Source organism: Palaemon carinicauda, chromosome 20 (assembly GCF_036898095.1).
Source record: "Palaemon carinicauda isolate YSFRI2023 chromosome 20, ASM3689809v2, whole genome shotgun sequence".
Taxonomy (NCBI): domain Eukaryota; kingdom Metazoa; phylum Arthropoda; class Malacostraca; order Decapoda; family Palaemonidae; genus Palaemon; species Palaemon carinicauda.
The window spans coordinates 30,660,090-30,680,615 of record NC_090744.1 but is presented as its reverse complement, the minus strand read 5'-3'; the positions used below and the strand labels follow the sequence as shown (position 1 = coordinate 30,680,615).

General features: G+C 34.3%; 1 protein-coding gene across 2 annotated transcripts; it reads left to right on the top strand.

The window, feature by feature from the left end:
* The first annotated feature begins 158 nt into the window (after window positions 1-158).
* On the top strand, window positions 159-17,138 carry LOC137660257 (uncharacterized). 2 transcript variants are annotated; one of them, XM_068395000.1, is made up of 3 exons: window positions 159-299; window positions 14,249-14,363; window positions 14,893-17,138. In XM_068395000.1, the coding sequence occupies exons 1-3, from the start codon at window positions 276-278 to the stop codon at window positions 15,393-15,395; spliced, it is 642 nt and encodes a 213-aa protein (XP_068251101.1). In that variant the 5' UTR covers window positions 159-275; the 3' UTR covers window positions 15,396-17,138. The 2 variants fall into 2 exon arrangements, with proteins under 2 accessions (XP_068251101.1, XP_068251100.1); XM_068394999.1 differs by lacking the exon at window positions 159-299 and adding an exon at window positions 10,595-10,756.
* Window positions 17,139-20,526: the final 3,388 nt, after the last annotated feature.

The following is a 20,526-nucleotide window of genomic DNA, read 5'->3' as shown; positions in this document are numbered from 1 at the left end:
GAAAAAGATATCTACTTAACAACAAAGACTTTTTAAGTGTCAATATTCAGATGTATTTTTTTTTTACTTTAGTCATCATGTACCTACAACGTTTTGGAGCGTCGTTTTGCTCAACTTAAAAATTCCCCTATTTAGTAAATTTTATAAAATTCAAGTTTATCATAACTCACGACCCGAATAATAAAAAAAATCCAAACTTCACAGAATCTTAGGACTTCATGAAACCCACAATTTAAAATTTGTTAAGATAAAAGCATTTATCAAGATAGATATCAATGGCGTCACTAACCTTCAACCATGTAAGTATTATTTTATTATTTATAATTTGCCACGATATCAAATTAACTGTTCATTACGTTCATTGTAACTTATTTATTTCCTTATTTCCTTTCCTTACTGGGCTACTTTCCCTGTTGGAGCCATTGGGCTTATAGCATCTTGCTTTTCCAAATAGGGTTGTAGCTTAGCAAGCAATAATAATAATAATAATAATAATAATAATAATAATAATATGTTGCGATTGTTTTATATCCTATAGTAGCCTACTTTACCACAGTTGTTGCTTCTCTAGTCTTGGGTAGTACCATAGCCTGTGTATCATGGTCTTCCACTGTCTTGGATTAGTGTTCTCTTGCTTGAGGGTACACTCGAGCACACTATTCTATTTTATTCCTCTTCCTCTTGTTTTGTTAAAGTTTTTATAGTTTATATCGGAGATATTTATTTTAATGTTGTTACTCATCTTAAAATATTCTATTTTCTTTTTTTCCTTTTTTCACTGGGCTATTTTCCCTGTTGGAGCCTCCAGGCTTATAGCATCCTGCTTTTCTAACTAGGGTTGTAGCTTATCTATTAATAATAATAATAATAATAATACATCTCCTAATTTATACTTCATAGCAAAACTATTGGGCCTTCCTTCAATCGCACTGAATGGTGTGTGAGAGAGCCGTTAGGTTGTTACTGAGAGGCTAGGTGAATGCAACTGAATTTTATTAAACAGATTATAGATATCAAGCTTAAATACAAGGACATGCGAGCAAGAACGTCACAAAAAAATCCAACAGAATTAAACATAAGCTATCAGGTTTATACATATTGCTTTATTAACAGTGCAGGGAAGAGCAAGTGATAAGATAAAAAAGCGAAACCGTTACTGCGCACGAGTGTATGAAGCACTTGCGATACGGTAGCCTCACAGTCACAGGCCAGAATGTCGAGTTATACAGCCTTAAAAAAATAAATAAATAAAAAAGAAAAAAAAAATCCAAAATGCAATACCATCAACTTGTGTGCATTTGACGAAGCCAAACTATCAAAGCTTGTTTAAATATTCGGTTTAAGAAAAATAGACAAACGAAATTCATGTCTGGAGGGCTTGACAAAAGCCACGGAATACATGAGCATTGAAAGTTAATTCCAGAAGGGTATGCTAGACAGAAATTAATAATAATAATAATAATAATAATAATAATAATAATAATAATAATAATAATAATAGTAAGTACCGGGTAAAGCAAATTTTGTCTTAAATTATTGCCATAATAACAACATATGCGTTTGAACGTCTTTTACCGTTAAAGTGATTGTTTCATGCCTGGAGTAAATATAACTACGGAGAATATGCAAATTTTCTCTAAAACAGTGAAAAAAATAATCAAATGCTTCCTTTTGAATTGCTTGAAAAACAGTATCCATTTGCAGTCCCTTTCCAATAATAAAACTAAAATGCAAATATGATGAACACGGAAATAGGTTTGTGACATTTTTTATTCTATTTCGATAGTTTTATTAGCCTTCGTCTAATCATTTTTTTTTAAATGAGATATTAACTTAAACCTAAATACCAACTGGAGAAGTTGGACCCGTTACAATTTTTAATAAAATGAGTAAAGCTCCCATTTTCCCATTAGTGTTAATGTTATTACTACTTAGAAAATTTGTATCACGGGTTTAGTAAACAACAAAGCCGACTAATCACCGTATGTATTACTTTATAAACGTAAAAAATATGTTTTGTACTATTTGCTTTGGCCTAGGCCAATTGTCATTAGATCAAGCATTTTCTAATCCAAGATAATGCTAATTTCCATATAATAATGTAAAAAATTTTTGGGGAAAACATTGGGAGTAGAGAGAGGACAGGTTTTAAACACAAAACCTAACCTCACTTAGGCCTAGGGCAAACTTGGTCATCATGCAATTTACTTTACTGTAAGAGCCATTTTCCTGGTCCTATCACACAAGGAGATGTCTAGACTTTAATTTTAAAAAGCAACAGATGCTTACCTTATAATTTTATGAAGATCATGGCATAAAAATAATCATGCTACCTTATACCAATAGCGTGGGGCATGGATTGCCTAGGTCTAGGGCATTCAACTTCAGATATTCTGCTTAAAAGGTCAAGGAGGGAATGCCAAGAGTAAAATTAACTCTGAATGACCATGCTTATTTCCAACTATGATGCAGTTTATGCAGTCTATTCACTTTATCATAATGCCAGACCGAATCCGTAAAGACCTATCGCCCCACAACCAGGTTAAAGCTGCAACGGCAACTTTGCATTATTCGTTCATCTAAATTTTATTACATCCGATATGGCCTGTCGCGGCATCTTCAACTCCCATAACGACTACTTTAAAGCCTATTTAAATATCAAATTTTGATCATTATTATAAGGGACTGCACGACAACTACCTTCTAATCAAACCGGACTATACAGACAGGGGTATAATAACGACTTTGTACACGACTACAGAAGGTACTAAACCATTCTCCTATGTAATCAACATCACTAAAAGTAGGCCTACATATCTACACACTTTCAAGCAATTTGGTTGCCCAGCACCTACTCATTGTGGCCCATTGCTATCTTTATATGTTTAAAACACTGATGCCTATTTAAACATTCACAAACTATTTCCAGGTTCATATTCTGAAGTGAAAGCAATCAAAGTTTCTTTTCCGTCGTTAGTTACAAATCCCCAAAACGCATGATAAAGAAATTCCCCAAACAACAAAAAAATCCCCATTTCCACAAATATATTTTCTGATCCTCAAGGCTTTACTAATATAGAAATTAATAACTACACTTCATATAAGTGCAAGCAAACTAATTGCAATAATATAAAGGTTAACTCATCTTAGTTTCTTCATAGAAATTTGTACAGTATATCACCCTCAGACACGCAAATTCACCAAATCTAGGGATAAATCCCCATATCTGGCAACACTGTAAATTACCAGGTAACTCGGGCATAACTAATCAATCAAGTATTTAACAGGGTTAAAAGAATTCTTTTAACCCTGGTATTTAAGTGCTCAACCAAACTCGTAAACCGAAACGATGGAAAGTTGCCAGGCATGGAAAATGAATTAATATTTCACACACTAATCGTTAGAATAATCACATGCTGTATTAGCAGTGTGTGTAATACAAATTCAAGTCAATTCGAACCCATTAATAAGCTGATTAAAATCACCATATTTGTGAAAATAGAAATGGAAGATCAAATATACACATCTAGCAACACTAGTCACGTGATCACCAACTTGCAAACGTATATCACTTGTCAACAGCCCTTTTTACTACCTTAGCTATCTATCACTAATGTAGGGAATAATAATAATAATAATAATAATAATAATAATAATAATAATTGTATCTTATAATGAATTCATAAGTTCAGTTGTGTCTGTTCCTTTATTATATCATTAACTGTCGGGGCTTTCATAAAATTGACAATTTTTTAAATCTAGCGTGGTCGAAGCTCTGACAAGTGTCGCTTGATTTAAACAATTATTAATTCTATGAAGCCACCAACGGTTAAGGATATAATAAAGGAACAGACACAATTAAACTCGTTAACCCATTATAAGATACAATAACAAATCATCACTCAAGTAGTCCTACGGAGAGCCAGCAGTTAGCCTACATATTGGCTATCCTAACCAGGATTTCACTGAATGAATGAAATGTCTAAAGGAATCCGTTTATGTGTTCCATATAAACGTATCATGAAAATTTAAAAAGATATATGTCTTACAGTTTCATTTCTAATCCTGTCATGCCATTTAACTCTCAATATTCTCCTGAGAGCTTTGTTCTCAAATCTACTAAATTTGTCGGAGAGTCTTTCCTTGTCATACCACGACTTCTGTTCGTGTTGAACAGGCTGACATAAGTCATTTTGTAGTTCATATATGAAAGATCTGTTTTTATTCTATTTTAATTGTTCATTACTTAAATATTATATTCATATCCTTATTTCCTTTCCTTACTTTCCTCACTCGGCTATTTTCCCTGTTGTAGCCCTTGGGCTTACAGCTCCTGGTTTTCTAACTAGAGTTATAGCTTAGGTTGTAATAATAATAATAATAATAATAATAATAACAACATCGTACAATACAGCAGAGTTCCCATGGAGAGAATAAAGAATGGCCTGCTGTAAGAGACAATAGAACTATTATGGACATGAAACCAAAATAAAAAACTATGTAGTATGGAAAACAATCCAAGTATGATAAATAAAGGAAAAAACCCGTTCTCGCTCCATGTGGAGAAGTAGAAAAACAACAAGGCTACTGAGCCAACGTTCACTCTTCTCACCTTTCGTATCTCCGCAGCAATTCCGCTATATAAGTTCCATCCATAAACTTGGACCACGAAGGAGTAGACTATAACCATTTACGTGTGGCTGGATCCTTTAAACGCGACATATGAAACCAAGTGGCGCAACTTTTCAATTCACAATTTCACTGATCACACTGAGAGAGTCTGAGACTGACTGAGTCTTCTGGTCAGGGCCGCAGTTTTCAACTGTCATTCGAATTCACATTTTCCATCCAATTTGTGACATCATCTGTAAAACACTTAGTGGGGTGTTACTTTCCTCATATTGAATAATCAGTTACTGTGACATAACTTATGTAATCGTATGTGAGTGAGACTGAGTCAGAAGTCAATCGAATTAATTCAATTCTCACTTTCTCAGTTTCCCTCCAATTTATGACGTCATCCTAAACCACGCGAGTAGCAGAGCCATCTATGGGCGGTCTGACTAACCAGTGCTATTCGATCACCCACATGTGGATTATTATGAATATATGAATTTGGGCTGCGTAGCCATGCGCTTGGGTCTATGAGGCCATCCAGTGTCTAAGTGTAACTGGAGGAAACTATGAAGTAAAAGTTAAAAAGGGTTGAACATCGACATAGTGCGGGAACGGTAAACGTAAAGGATAAAAACCCAGCGGGGACGCTGTGAACATCCTTGCCTAAGGTGCAGTGACGGGACTTCCTTTTTTATCCTCGAATGTGCTTTTCAGTTTTACTCTAATTCTCGAAATACATAATTGCAGTTTTGTTGTTACAGTCACCGTTGTTTATATGTTTCCCGAACTTACATGAATCTAATTATTATCTACGAAATGTATGATACTATCTTATCCCTAGACCATCTTCTCTGTTCTTTTAATAGCTCATACAAAATTCATAAACGAAATGTCGAACATGATGTTTGTGAAACAGTCGTATTTAACTTTAAGGTTTGTTAAGATTAAAACTAAACCATTGCTGTGTTATTAACCAGCGGAAGTAAATAGAAATTTTCGTTAAAATAAGGTTTACAAAAATAATCACTTTCAGTTAACTGTTTAAGTGTGGATGAAACTTCCTCAACTCGAGTTACTTCATACGATTTCAAAGAAAGGTTTTCCAGCAGAGTAACAAATTCCTTTAGTCTGGACTCAATATTCCACTCATACTGCAATATTCAACCACTGTTTTGCATACACCATTCCTGGATATTATTATTATTATTATTATTAGCTAAGCTACAACCCTAGTTGGAAAAGGGCTCCGACAGGGAAAATGCCCATTGAGGAAAGGAAACGATGAAATAAATTACAGGAGAAGGAATGAACAATTGAAATATAATATTTAATGAACAGTAACAACATTAAATTAGATCTTTTATATATAAACTGCAAAAACTTAAAAAAGGGGTGGGAAGAGAAATAAGATAGAACAGCATGCCCGAATGTACCCTCAAGCGAGAGCCCTCTATCCCAAGACACTGGAAGACCATGGTACAGAGGCTATGGTACTACCCAAGACAAGAGAACAATGGTTTGATTTTCGAGTGTCCTAGAAGAGCTGCTTACCATAGCTAAAGTCTCTTCTACCCTTATCACGAGGAAAATAGCCACTAGACAATTACAGCGCAATAGTTAACCACTTGAGCGAAAAAAAAATTGTTTGGTAATCTCGGTGTTGTCAGGTGTATGAGGACGGATGAGAATGTGGGAAGAATATGTCAGACTATTCGGTATTGGGAGGCAAAGAAATATTCAGCCACAACCAGAGACAGGGATCCATCTCGCCAGTCAAAGGACCCTATAATTCTCCAACGATAGTATCTTAACGTGTGGATGGTGCCCTAGCTAGTGTGACGAGCCGAGAGAAGGTTGTGACTCAAAGACAGTATGAAAGCAACTGAGTTAATTTATTGTAGAACACTCTCCTTTATATACAAAAGCACAAAGCAACAAGAAATTTCATGTTCAAAAACAAACACTGTTACAGAGGAGAAAAGCAGACATGTTTATTCTGGTTCTTTTTAGTGCGAGGGAAGAGCGAAGATACAAGCATAATATATACACAAAAATGAACTATGTACGATCGTGTGACACACGGTTGGTACACTAGCCTACTCCCTAGAAAAGTTAAGTGTTTATATATGCTTTTAAGTACTATTTTCTTTAAGCCTCGAAAACTATGTAAAACATTTCATGACGTCAATGCTGGATATTCATGAAGTGCTGATAAGGCCAACGGAGATTATCATACTCGTTCGTAGAATGTTTGGCGATGCAGATCTGCACTTAAAGAGTTTTTTTCCGTCAATAGATTCTTCTTAAGTATCGAAGATATGAGACAATTGATGCACAAAGGCACTTAATATTTTGTTATTATGTTTTTACTTATTTTCCTCAGGGTATTTTGTAGTGCCTACAACCTCGCCATCTTTGTGAGAGCCTTTAGGTCTATCTGCTGAGACATCAGCAGCCATTGTCTGTTCCTCCTTAGTCCTAGTTTGGGTGGAAAGGGTTCTTGGGTGCTGATCATATGTATATATGGCCAGTCTCTAAAGCATTGTTCTCATAACTAGGGCAATGTCACTGTCCCTGGCCTCTGCCATTCATGAGTGGCCATTAAACCATTATACCTTTAGTCCTAGTTTGGGTGGAAAGGGTTCTTGGCTGCTGATCATATGTAGGCCTATATATGACCAGTCTCTAAGCCCTAAGGTATTGTTTTCATAACTAGGGCAATGTCACTGTCCCTGGCCTCTACCATTCATGAGTGTCCATTAAACCTTTATACCTTTAAACACATCACGTGTACACATATCTTCCGTGTTTTACAAGTGTGTAATTATTGAGTATGTCACTATCGATATAGAGGAGCAGTGATCCTTATCTCACGATTTTATGGGACTTCTTGGGCCAGTAGGCATGTGTTTATCAATTGGTTATCTAGACTTTATCAGAATTACTCGAAATACCAACTTCAAAAATCACAAGGGGTTATTGATAGCAAAGGTCTTTTGGTACTCCTTTTTGTATATTATACATGTACTTGTGTATGCGACCCGTCAAAAGGACGGCTAAATGTTTAGATATTATGTAGATATGGGTCTTTATTAGTACTTCATAAATATCCCGTATTGATTGTACGAAATGTGTCATTTTTTTCAGGGGAATGCAAAGTGGATATAAAAAGCACGGTCTCTTGCTCACAAGGCATGTCTGTAGAAGCATAAATGGTAAATAAATAAATGAAATTTTGATGGAATTTGATACTTGGATTGGTATTATACGGATTTAAAGATGTTACTGCTGTCCCTCTCTCTCTCTCTCTCTCTCTCTCTCTCTCTCTCTCTCTCTCTCTCTCTCTCTCTCTCTCTCTCTCTCTCTCTCTCTCTCGTGGAGCTATTCCTATAGACAATATCATCTTGATTATTTTTGTTGTTGTGACAGCTAACACGTAAATATCGATATCCATTTTTTTTTCAGTTTATATTGACGAATTTTTTTCGAAAAAGAAATATCTGCACTTACTGAAACTGAAAATATCAGGAAGCATTACAATTGTTTTTAGATTTATTTCAGAAGTAGGTCTGCTGAAGCTATCTAACTTTTAACTGGACAGTTATGCTTTTATGTTTTTAAATTGAATTATCTTTTATTCTTCATTTATAACAAATGATATCGGCCCTAAAGACTGACCACATATCCATATGATCAGCCCCAAGCCATCTCTCCACCCAAGCTAGGGCAAGGGAGGGCCAGGTAATGGCTGCTGATGACTCAGCAGGTAGACCTACAGGTTCCCGCAAATCCTCCATCCTTTGCCCACAAGGATGGTGAGGTTGCAGACACTACAAGAAACTATCGAGCTTGAGAGGATCTTGAACCCCAGTCCAGCAGAACGCCAGGCAGGGACGTTTCCAATAGGCTACCACAAAGCCAGAATAGGTTGAACAGGTAGAAGGTTAAAAAGTGGGGCCAAAGTGACTTCGAAATGCCACATCTCGATCTTTCAATCGGACATGGTGATGATATGTAAAAAAAAAAAAAAAAAAAAAAAAAAAAAAGGAATGATACGAATTATATGATCGAAATAGAAAAAGGTTGGTGATGTGTTTACTAGGTTCTATGGTAATGCAAAACAACAACAACGACGACGACAGCAACAACAACAACATTGTATGTTGTTAAAAGAAATGATATATGCTATGGTATTCAGAAAATCTATTCAAGAATTATAGTTAAACATTGTTAGATATATGTCAGCGATTACGTTTGTCTATCAAATGTTCTGTGTTTTTTTTTTTTGTGCATGCTCAATGAACTCATTATGATGATAATGATGATAATAATAATGATAATAATAATAATAATAATAATAGCAATAATAATAATACTACTAATACTAATAATAATGATAATAGTAATAATAATAATAATAATAATAATAACAATAATAATAATAATAATAATGATAATATTATTATAAATATTATCATTATTATTGTTATTAATATTATCATTATTATTATTATTATTAATATTATCATTATTATTATTATTATTATTATTATTATCATTATTATCATTAATATTATTATTATCATTATTATTATTATTATTATTACCATCCAAATGTGCACAAACCCCAAAGAAACAGGACAAAGAGAGAGAGAGAACAATATTAAGATCCGTAAAGATAAACAAACATCAAAAAACAAACTCACATAAATAAAAATCTTCTATCTCCTTTTAATCTACTTACATTTGTCAGCTGAATGAGTGCCAGAAACATGGCGGGGGGCGATTTCTCGCAACTACACTTTATCTGTTTTTATAATCGATAATTTCCCAGTAGAACTTCGTCGCAAACCCCATTGCCTGTATCGCCTATCGAGAGAGGTGATTCTTATCTTGTTACTTTGACTATTATACTGAGGTACAACTGTGGTATTTGAAGTTTATGAAATGATAATAATAATAATAATAATAATAATAATAATAATAATTATCATAATAATAATGATAATAATAATGATAATAACAATAATAATAATAATGATAATAACAATGATAATAATAATAATGATAATAACAATAACAACAATAATAATAAGTATAATAATAACAATAATAAAAATAATAAAAATAATAATGATAATAATAATAATAATAGTAGTAGTAATAATAATAATTATAAAAATAATAATAATTATAATAATAATAATAATAATAATAATAATGATAACAATGATAATAGTAATAATAATAATAATAATAATAATAATAATAATAATAATAATATAAGCAGGTGGAAGTTGTACCGTTAATCATAGGAGCTCTGGGACCATACCTAAATAATTGAAAAGGAGTCTTGAGAAGGTAGGAGCCGATATAGCCCCAGGACTTGTGCAGAAGAACGCCCTACTCGAAACAACACGTATAATGAGGAAAGTGATGGATTATTATTATTATTATTATTATTATTATTATTATTATTATTATTATTATTATTATTAGCTAAGCTACAACCCTAGTTGGAAAAGAAAGATGCTACAAACCCAAAGGCTCCAACAGGGAAAAATAGCACAGCGAGGAAAGGAAATAAGGAAATAAATAAACGATATAAGAAGTAATGAAAATTAAAATAAAATATTTTAAAAACATTAACAACATTAAAACATATATTTGATATATAAACTGTAAAAGGACTTACGTATAGACTGTAAATCACAAAATGATAATATAATAATAACAAATTTTGATTATCATAATGTTAATTAGCAATATTAACTTACCTCCCATATCTGCACCCGGGTCTGTGAAATAATTTGATATTATGTATATCAAACATACTATCTCCAACGCCCACTGTAACAACCATAATAATGCGATTCTCAACTATGCTGTGTATCTTATCAATTCCATGAAGCTACAATAAAAAAAAAATCACCAGGTTTAGTCTTATCAGTATTAGACTTAACACCAACCTAAACGGCTCTCGGGAAGTATGACGATATAGTATCTCTTCTATTGTGGCAGGGAAGTCGTACGGAAAGGATATCATATACCCCGATAAATCAGTGTTGCGAAACGACAAATTTGCGGTCGGAGAGTTTTAACACAACACGGAACTATGAGGAACTCCTCGTATGCAGACGTAAGTGTTTAAAAAAGATTTGTATTATTTGTATTGCTTCGTTAGTCCTCCTCATTCCTCTGCGTATAGCGCTTTAAAATGGGGGCAAATATGCGCACTACCTGAAACATAACTGTGAGGCTAATAATCAGTTAAAAAAGAAATGAGTGTTTTTCTTTAGGCAACTGCATATTGGCTGCAATGCCATCATCATCATTTCTAATGTACATGATCACAAACGATTCTCTTTCCTCACTTATTTAAACGCAAAAAGTGTATGAGTGTAGAAATGATAACAGCAACGTGAATAACAAAAGTAACCATAAAATTCACCACAACTCCCCTTTAAGCAATGTAGGGTTAGATTGTAATTAGATTGTAAGATGGATCAACCGAAAAGATTGAAAATGTATGAGACCCTTACTTGGCTGGCTGTCGTCAGACCGAACTTGCCCATGGCTTCAATGTTTCTTATATTCTTTTGTACTTGCACTTCATAAGAACAATAAACACCAAAAGCAAAAAACAATATTTATATTTTGCATTTGCGTTCTTGCATTACAGAAAGTCACTCCAACACAAGCTGCAATATTCAACATCAATGTTCCATAATATTCAATATCAACATCAGCTTGTCATACACGCTCAAGAGCACATTACCGTTATACAGGTATACTTAATAAGAACCAAGTTATCAAGTACTGATTACCTCAACCATACACTAAACATTCCGTGCAAAGTTTGAACGCCAGAATGAATACCTATCGCCCTCGACTAACCGACAAAACCTTAAGCCCCGCCCCTTACTCCTATTGGCGTTTCCACAAAAGAAAATTATTTTTTTCTAATTCATCGAGTTCAACCGAAATCAATTATATTTAATGTGTCCCCCCACCCCCCTCTTATTGCATGGGATAAGCACGGTTGCCTTCCTTTGGGAGAACATAGCTTTAGCTTAGGGGTAGAGTCGTAGACCGTAGTCCCGATCGGCTGCCCTGCTGACATCGCTTTAGACCCCATGACTTCAATGAATTCTATTTTATAGACATTAATATTTGTTAATAACCTTTTGAGATCAGCAAGAAACAGCTTGCATAACTCTCTGAGCTCTATTCGAGAATGTGGAAGAAGTATGACAATATTAAACGGTAATTTTTATCCTACAATATCTAAAGTGGACCAAATCGAACGCAGCCATTCACAGAGTCGGCAACACGATCGGAAGATTCTGATTTAATCAACTGTACAAGGATAAGAGGACATAAAAGTACTTATGATGTCCTCGCAGCTCGAAAAAAATACATGGCCTGACCACAAAGAGATTCAATATAGATTCATTGGGGGTAAATTAGGGATTTGTAGACAAAGAGGCGATTGCATCGTACAGTTATTTGTCAAACATCGTGACTGCAGCCCAGGGTGTGTATAAATACATGTGGATAGCAACCTCAATATATATATATATATATATATATATATATATATATATATATATATATATATATATATATATATATATATTCCCCAGAACACGAGACCGAAATTAAAAGAAGGACAAGCATGGGATGGAGATTATTTGGTAAACAAAATGAGATTTTGAAATGTAAAATGCTACTTTCTCTAAAAAGAAAAGCATTTAATGAGATAGCATTACCAGTATTAACTTCTACAACAGTAACTTAGAGCCTTATTAAAACCTTAGAACATACTGTAAGCTAGTTACAACTCAAAAAGCTATGGACAGAATAATGAGGGGAATAACACTAAGAGACAGAAAAAGAGCAACATGGATACGAAAGCAAGCTAAAGTAGAGGACATGGGGAGGGCATATGATAAGAAAGGCAGATAATAGATGCAAATCAAGAATAACAGAATGAGTCCATATGGACTGTAAAAGAAACAGGGAAAGGAAGAGATGGTGATGGATTGACGAACTAAGAAAGTTTGTGGGCATGGACTGGCACAGAAAGACCATAAACAGACGCAAGTATAAGGACATATCTGAGGCCTTTGTTCTGCAGTGGACTAATAACGCCTGATGATATATATACTGTATATATATATATATATATATATATATATATATATATATATATATATATATATATATATATATGTATACTAGCGTACCTGTTCTTTCCCACCGTTATCCATACATTAAGGGGTCGGTTGCCTGATGTGCCCTCTCTAATGCCTTCTATCAAAAACATCCTCTTTCACCAAACCTCTTCTCTTCAAACTATCCTTCACCTATCTCACCATCTAATTCTCTGCCTCCTCCCTCTCGATCTTCTCCCCCTTACAGGTTCTTCCCAAGCCCTCCTCACTACCTCCCCGCCATCCATCCTCAACATGCGCCAACTTAGTGTAATTTTCACTATACGTGCCATTCTTCTTATTTGTTCATTTTCAAGTCTTTTAAGCAGTGATATTCCCATAATCCACCTCAGCATTCTCATCTCTGTTCTCTCAACTTTCCTACTTTTTGCCTTATAGCCCCTATTTCCGATCCGTACAATATCACTGGTCATATTACTGTACTATAGATCTTGACTTTTAACTTGATTGGGATTTCCTTATCACATACCACTTCTGCTACCTCCCTCCACTTCCCCCAGGCGGCTTCTATCATATTCTCAACTTCAGCCTCGCATCCTACCTCCTGACTTATAGTAGATCCCAAGTATTTAAATTGTTTCACCTCGTTTATAAGAACCTTCTACTTTCATGAATAGTTATCCGGTCCCTACCTTCCTTACTGCTCACCACAGATTCAGTCTTATCTTCATTTACCTCAAACCACCCCTCTCCTCCAAAGTCTCTTTGTAAGTCTTCCCCAGTTCCATTGGTAATCACCAAATCATCTGCATATACTGTAACAACTCCCACAATTCTTCATTTCTGATCTTTTTACTTAAGACACCCATGATCACCACAAAGAAAAACGAACTTAATGCTGACCGCTCTGTGTAACCCAACACTAACATCAAAGGTTATTGTTTCTCCAACAGCTGTTATTACTTTTGTCCTTGTACATCACCTTTACCATTCTAACCAAGTATTTTCTGTCTCTCTTTTTGTGAATTGATATAATGATAAAGTTTTTCCATTTTGTAGGTATAAAGCATTCTTGCAAACATTCTGTGCAAAATTCAGGGAGGTTTACTATAACGAAATTTCCCCCATCTATTATGAAATCAATTCTCAGGCCATCTTCTCCTACTTTGCGTTTTTTCATGTGTTTTAATGCTTTCTCTACTTCTCTTACTGTTACTTTTGGTACCAGCTCAGTTATTTCGCTATTTCTTTTATCAAAGCTATTTCTTGTATCACTATTGCATAAGATTGTATAAATATTATCTGCAATTTTATATCACTCCAACTATTTTGTTGATAATATTTAGATTTTTGACGGATCGTGTACGCTAGTATATATAATCATACAGCCCAAATCCCCACCCACTTTTTTTTTTTTTTTTTTTTTTAACAATGGTTTCAACTTATCTTTTCAGAGATGTCTTATGTTCGTGGTAGTGGTGGTAGCAGTTGGTGTAATCTTCGGCGGAGTAATGTCGCTAGTGAATTCCGGGTACAACCTGACTGGTATGGTTGTTCTTGGGAGTGGAGGTGAGTGAAGTGACATACGTGGCTGATGTCTTCTGTATTACTGCATAGGTGGGGATCTGTGAGTGATGGGCAATAAAAGTGATTATGGATTCTTTAATCTATTTGCTTGTTGTTGTAGTTGGGGACGGGGGTATAAAAGCCACCTTGTTTACTTCATGGTTTTGTAAATGGTGGTAAGTTTACGGTATTTACATTTAGTTGTGATTTTGTAAGCGGTGACAACCTTCTCTCATTGCTCTATTGTTTTTGCAAGTTTATCAAGGGCTCAGCTTAATTTTAATTGTCTTTTCGGTTCGGTTATGACTGGCCTCCACTTATGTGTGGTTTTTGGTAAAAAAAAAAAAAAACATAAGTAATCTTTTGTTCTTTTCTTCTCCTTGCATTACAATGTTGAGGTAATAATGAGTCATTGCTATTTATAATTTTGTTACTGAAAATAGATAAGGTATATCTTTCCTATTCATGAAAATAATGTTAAATATAGATTACAATTTCCAATTATTATTTAATTCTCGTTCAATTTTTGCAGTTTTGATACTACTTATGACGATACCGCTAGGCATCTTAATCACATGGACAACTGAAAGTCCCTCAACCAACTCGAGCGAAGAGTTATCACCCAATCAAGATCCTCCTCCAAAATACAGGCACACATGGAGGAAGGAATACATCGAAACTAGTCCAGAAGACATACGGGGTGAACTCCAGAAGACGCTAGACCAGGCACCTTCGCGTGGATCAAAACGGGGAAGCATTCCTCTCATATGGACAGTAGACACGGAGTTTAAGACTCACATTCATGATACACCATCCGAAGCACCATCTTTGACAAACAACAGACATACTTCAGTTTCTCTCGTATCCATCGCAAGTACCAGGTCTTTGTCTGAGTCTCAGAATAGAGGAAGATCTGCCTCTCAGTGGACTTCAGTCTCTATTGGGTCTAGAGGGCGATCGATAAGTTGCAGTGTCATACTAGAAGATGACTATGACAAGGGTTTGCCAAGTTATGAGGAAGTGCAGAGTGGGTGAATTAGTTCGAGGAAATTTGTATACATGGAAATAATGTAACGGACAAACTTTTCTTGTTTGTGCAATCTAGGAAAGTAACTTGAGCATTCTAAGACTGTTCAATGTAGGAAAGTAACTTGAGCATTCTAAGACTGTTCAATGTAGGAAAGTAACTTGAGCATTCTAAGACTGTTCAATGTAGGAAAGTAACTTGAGCATTCTAAGACTGTTCAATGTAGGAAAGTAACTTGAGCATTCTAAAACTGTTCAATGTAGGAAAGTAACTTGAGCATTCTAAGACTGTTCAATGTAGGAAAGTAACTTGAGCATTCTAAGACTGTTCAATATAGGAAAGTAACCTGAGCATTCTAAGACTGCTTTCATGGAAGCTATCATTATGCAAACTTAGGCTACTGAAGCACATAAATGCCAAAAATAATTACCTTAATGCAAGCCTACTGTAAATTGTTGTAAATACTGGATGGATAAAGAAGACGATGTAGTAGGATTCACATCGGGATTTATTGAAGAAGGCAGAGCGACGACAATGCAATAATAACAACAGACGACAGAGACATCTGTCGGTGGCATCATGAAATATTTGATAGCGTTCACTGTAAATGAAAATATATCTAATATCATAAGATAAATGACTTGGTGAAAAGTGTAACCGACTTTACTAGGTCTCTCTTAACCTCGGAATCTTCAGAAAGCTGGTTACTCTGAGGGTTGATTCTACATACACTAATAAACAGTGCATTATGTATTGTTGATACTGTACTATTATTTATACTTGTCTTACACCTTTATCAGTAATAAAAGGTATTAAAGACATATATTTAGCTTGAATGAATATTTAACTTTGTAATATATTTTGTGAGGATGGTGATTAACATATAATGACAATGGCCTGAATATTCTGATAACTGTGATATTTCCTACTGAATCATTTATCTGTTAAGATTAGGCTTAGTACTTTGACATAGAACATATTCTTTTATAAATATAAGGTTCTTTCAATATCTAGATTTTCTATAATGTTCTGAACAGTTTTTGCTCTCTTGTAAATAATGAGTTATTGGTGTAACTTTAAAACTGGTTGAAAATGGGCCTAGATTAGATATGTGGCCTACTATTGTCTCTGCCTGCCCTATCATATTACTTATACAGTTTTTACGACGAAATTAAACCTTCTGTATGCATGTTGATTATACAGATTAGCGATAAGCCTATCAAATTTTCCGTTTGTTTGCTTAAAGAGAGACTACATGGCAGTGGTAGGATGACCTACACTGTTAAAAATTTGCAATAAAAAACGTTAAAAATCGTAGAATAAATTATGCCAAGCGATTAACGTTTTAAAAACGGATATATTGACATCAAGGCGTGATATTCGGTCACCAACACGTAGAAAATAAAAACAAAGTAGGGTTAGAATTAAGGTCGCCTGTATTTTACTGAAGTACAGTTGAGATCAGTATATTTTTACGGAGAATTTCCGATGAGAATTACGGTTTTTTAACAGTGTAGCCCACAATAGCTGAAATCATACTAAGGCCTAGTGTTCACTCAAGTAGTCTTCCGGCCTGAATTGGGACATTACAGTTTCAACCAGGTTTGCGACAAGATTTCTCAGTTACATTTTCATGTTACTGATTATATATGAATTGAATGAATACAGACGCAGTAATTCAACTCCAGCTTCATCAAAATGTTCAGGAAAAAAGAAAAGAACTGAGGCAAATAAAGTTGTTATGAAACTGAGGGTTTTTTCAATTATCCAAAAGTTGATTAGTTGTTGAGTCAAAAGAAGTAGTACTCCCAACTATACAGCAGCGCCTGCCTATATTATTATTATTATTATTAGTAGTAGTAGTAGTAGTAGTAGTAGTATTATCGTTATTATTATTATTATTATTATTATTATTATTATTATTATTATTATTATTATTATTATTATTATCTTACCACTCCTGTTCAAGGCGTTCGATAAGCTAATCCCAGTAATCCCTGCTTTATCACCGTCAAGCCCTGTAATAAAACCTGTTTTTTCCCTAAAAAAAATGCCTATGTAAGTAGATTACGCACTACGTTTTATTGTATAGAATCATTTAAGACAAATCCCACACAAAGGTTTTTTTCACTCTGGTGGAAAATTGAGTGTTTCTCGTAAGGTGAGAGATCTCACTTTGATATATCATTTTTTTTTTCCAAAGGTTAAGATAGAATTTAGATAAAACTCTTGATGGGCTTCGTAGAATAAAGTAAATAATTTAAGAATCTCTATCTCGCTGAAAAGAGGCCCAGATACCTTTAAGGGGCCCATACACGTTCAAAAAAAGCGTCAAAATTTTGCATCAAAATTTTGATGCAAAATTTGAATGTGTGTAGGACGTTTTGATGTCAAAACGTCCTACACACACTCAAATTTTGCATCAAAATTTTGATATCAAAATTTTTAGTTACAAAATTAGCCCTGAAAAGACAGAAAAAGGAAGAAATTTGGTTAGTTTTATGCAATATGATACTTAAAAGAAAATCTTATTAGAATGCTAAAGAGATCTTATTTGTTTTCATATAATTGTATCAAAAATTGCGTCAGTCTAATAAAAGATGAAAACTTTGATGAAACAGATTTGCCCACAAAAGATCCTCACTGTCAACTTGAAATTGAATATATTCAGCCTTATTCAATCAGAATAAAAATCATCTGTTAGTGTTAATAAGACAGAAAAACTCTAAGTCAAATTAGCCTCAGTAATATTTCGGAAAACTGTAGTCTCTCTTGCTATATATAGTAAATTCTTTTCAGTGAGGCAGATTTGCACCGATTCGCAGGGGTGCCCATTTAGCTCGGAAAAGTTTCCTGATCGCTGATTGGTTGGACAAGATAATTCTAACCAATCAGATAGCAGGAAACTTTTCCGAGCTAAAAGCACACCGCTGCTAGTCAGTGCAAATGCGCCTCATTAAAAAAAAATTGAGTAAAGTTTATATGATACTTATGTGTTTCACATCAACAAAAGTTAGGATTTGAAACAGGCAGAGATCTCTTATGCTTACAACAAAGAGATATAAAGGTTTTGCAATAATGAAATCTGACATGACTTTTTACAAGAAATTCAATTAGTTCATTATGCATGTTGCATAAGATCTTTTTTTGTAATTCTGACCATCCTCTACATTCAGATCTTCCTGGACAATTCCATCCTGTTTGTAATACTAGACAGGCAGTTAATTCTAATAGTCAGGCCTTCTCCGTCATGAGGCTCAATACTACCCAGTACTCTAGAAGCTTTATTCCAGGTGTGACCAAGTTGTGAAATGATCTTCCTAATCGGGTAGTTGAATCAGTAGAGCTTCAAAAGTTCTAAGTAGGAGCAAATGTTGTTATGTTGAGCAGGCTTGCATAATATCTATTTTAATGTTGTTAAAGTTTTTAAAATATTTTATTTTCATTTTCATTACAACTTATATCGTTCATTTATTTCCCTATTTCCTTTCCTCACTGGGCTGTTTTCCCTGTTGGAGCCCTTTGGGCTTATAGCATCTTACTTTTCCAACTAGGATTGTAGCTTGGCTGGTAATAATAATAATAATAATAATAATGATAATAATAATAATAATAATAATAATAACAATAATAATAATTGCTCAAGTTGTTGCAATCATTGGACGAGGTAAGGAACCCGTATCACTATATGATTAGAGATAACGGGGGTTGGTGAGATAAGAAATATCCTTTCTGTTAGTGTCTTATCTGGATCCGCAAGTTCAACACAGGGATCCTGTTTGACGCCAGAAAGCACACATTGTATTCACCAGCTGGTGCCGGATTAATATAGGGCCTACCTTTTTTTTTTTTTTTTTTTTTTTTTTTTATTCTGGTCTAGTAGGCTATGTGGCCTACCTTTTTTTTTTATTCTGGTTTCGTATGTGGCCTACCTTTTTTTTTTTTATTCTGGTTTAGTATGTGCCCTACCTTTTTTTATTCTGGTTTAGTATGTGGCCTACCCTTTTTTATTCTGGTTTAGTATGTGGCCTACCTTTTTTATTCTGGTTTAGGGCCTACCTTTTTTAAATCTGGTTTATTATGTGGCCTACCTTTTTTTATTCTGGTTTAGTATGTGGCCTACCCTTTTTTATTCTGATTTAGTATGTGGCCTACCCTTTTTTATTCTGATTTAGTATGTGGCCTACCTTTTTTTTTTATTCTGGTTTAGTATGTGGTCTACCCTTTTTTATTCTGGTTTAGTATGTGGCCTACCTTTTTTATTCTGGTTTAGTATGTGGCCTACCTTTTTTTATTCTGGTTTAGTATGTGGCCTACCTTTTTTTTTTATTCTGGTTTAGTATGTGGCCTACCTTTTTTATTCTGGTTTAGTATGTGGCCTACCTTTTTTTATTCTGGTTTAGTATGTGGCCTACTTTTTTTTATTTTGGTTCAGTATGTGGCCTACCTTTTTTTATTCTGGTTTAGTATGTGGCCTACCTTTTTTTATTCTGGTTTAGTATGTGGCCTACCATTTTTTATTCTGGTTTAGTATGTGGCCTACGTTTTTTTTATTCTGGTTTAGTATGTGGCCTACCTTTTTTTTTATTCTGGTTTAGTATGTGGCCTACCCTTTTTATTCTGGTTTAGTATGTGGCCTACCCTTTTTTATTCTGGTTTAGTATGTGGCCTACCCTTTTTATTCTGGTTTAGTATGTGGCCTACCTTTTTTATTCTGGTTTAGGGCCTACCTTTTTTAAATCTGGTTTAGTATGTGGCCTACCTTTTTTTTTTATTCTGGTTTAGTATGTGGCCTACCTTTTTTTATTCTGGTTTAGTATGTGGCCTACTTTTTTTTATTCTGATTTAGTATGTGGCCTACCCTTTTTTTTTATTCTGGTTTAGTATGTGGCCTACCTTTTTTTTTATTCTGGTTTAGTATGTGGCCTACCCTTTTTTATTCTGGTTTAGTATGTGGCCTACCCTTTTTATTCTGGTTTAGTATGTGGCCTACCTTTTTTATTCTGGTTTAGGGCCTACCTTTTTTAAATCTGGTTTAATATGTGGCCTACCTTTTTTTTTATTCTGGTTTAGTATGTGGCCTACTTTTTTTTATTCTGATTTAGTATGTGGCCTACCTTTTTTTTTTATTCTGGTTTA

Excerpts from the sequence above, each read along its gene's own strand:
- LOC137660257 (XM_068395000.1), top strand. The coding sequence starts at position 276 with ATGGCGTCACTAACCTTCAACCAT. Across the intron at positions 300-14,248 it reads CGTCACTAACCTTCAACCAT|AGATGTCTTATGTTCGTGGT; the intron begins GTAAGTATTATT and ends TTATCTTTTCAG. Across the intron at positions 14,364-14,892 it reads GGTTGTTCTTGGGAGTGGAG|TTTTGATACTACTTATGACG; the intron begins GTGAGTGAAGTG and ends CAATTTTTGCAG.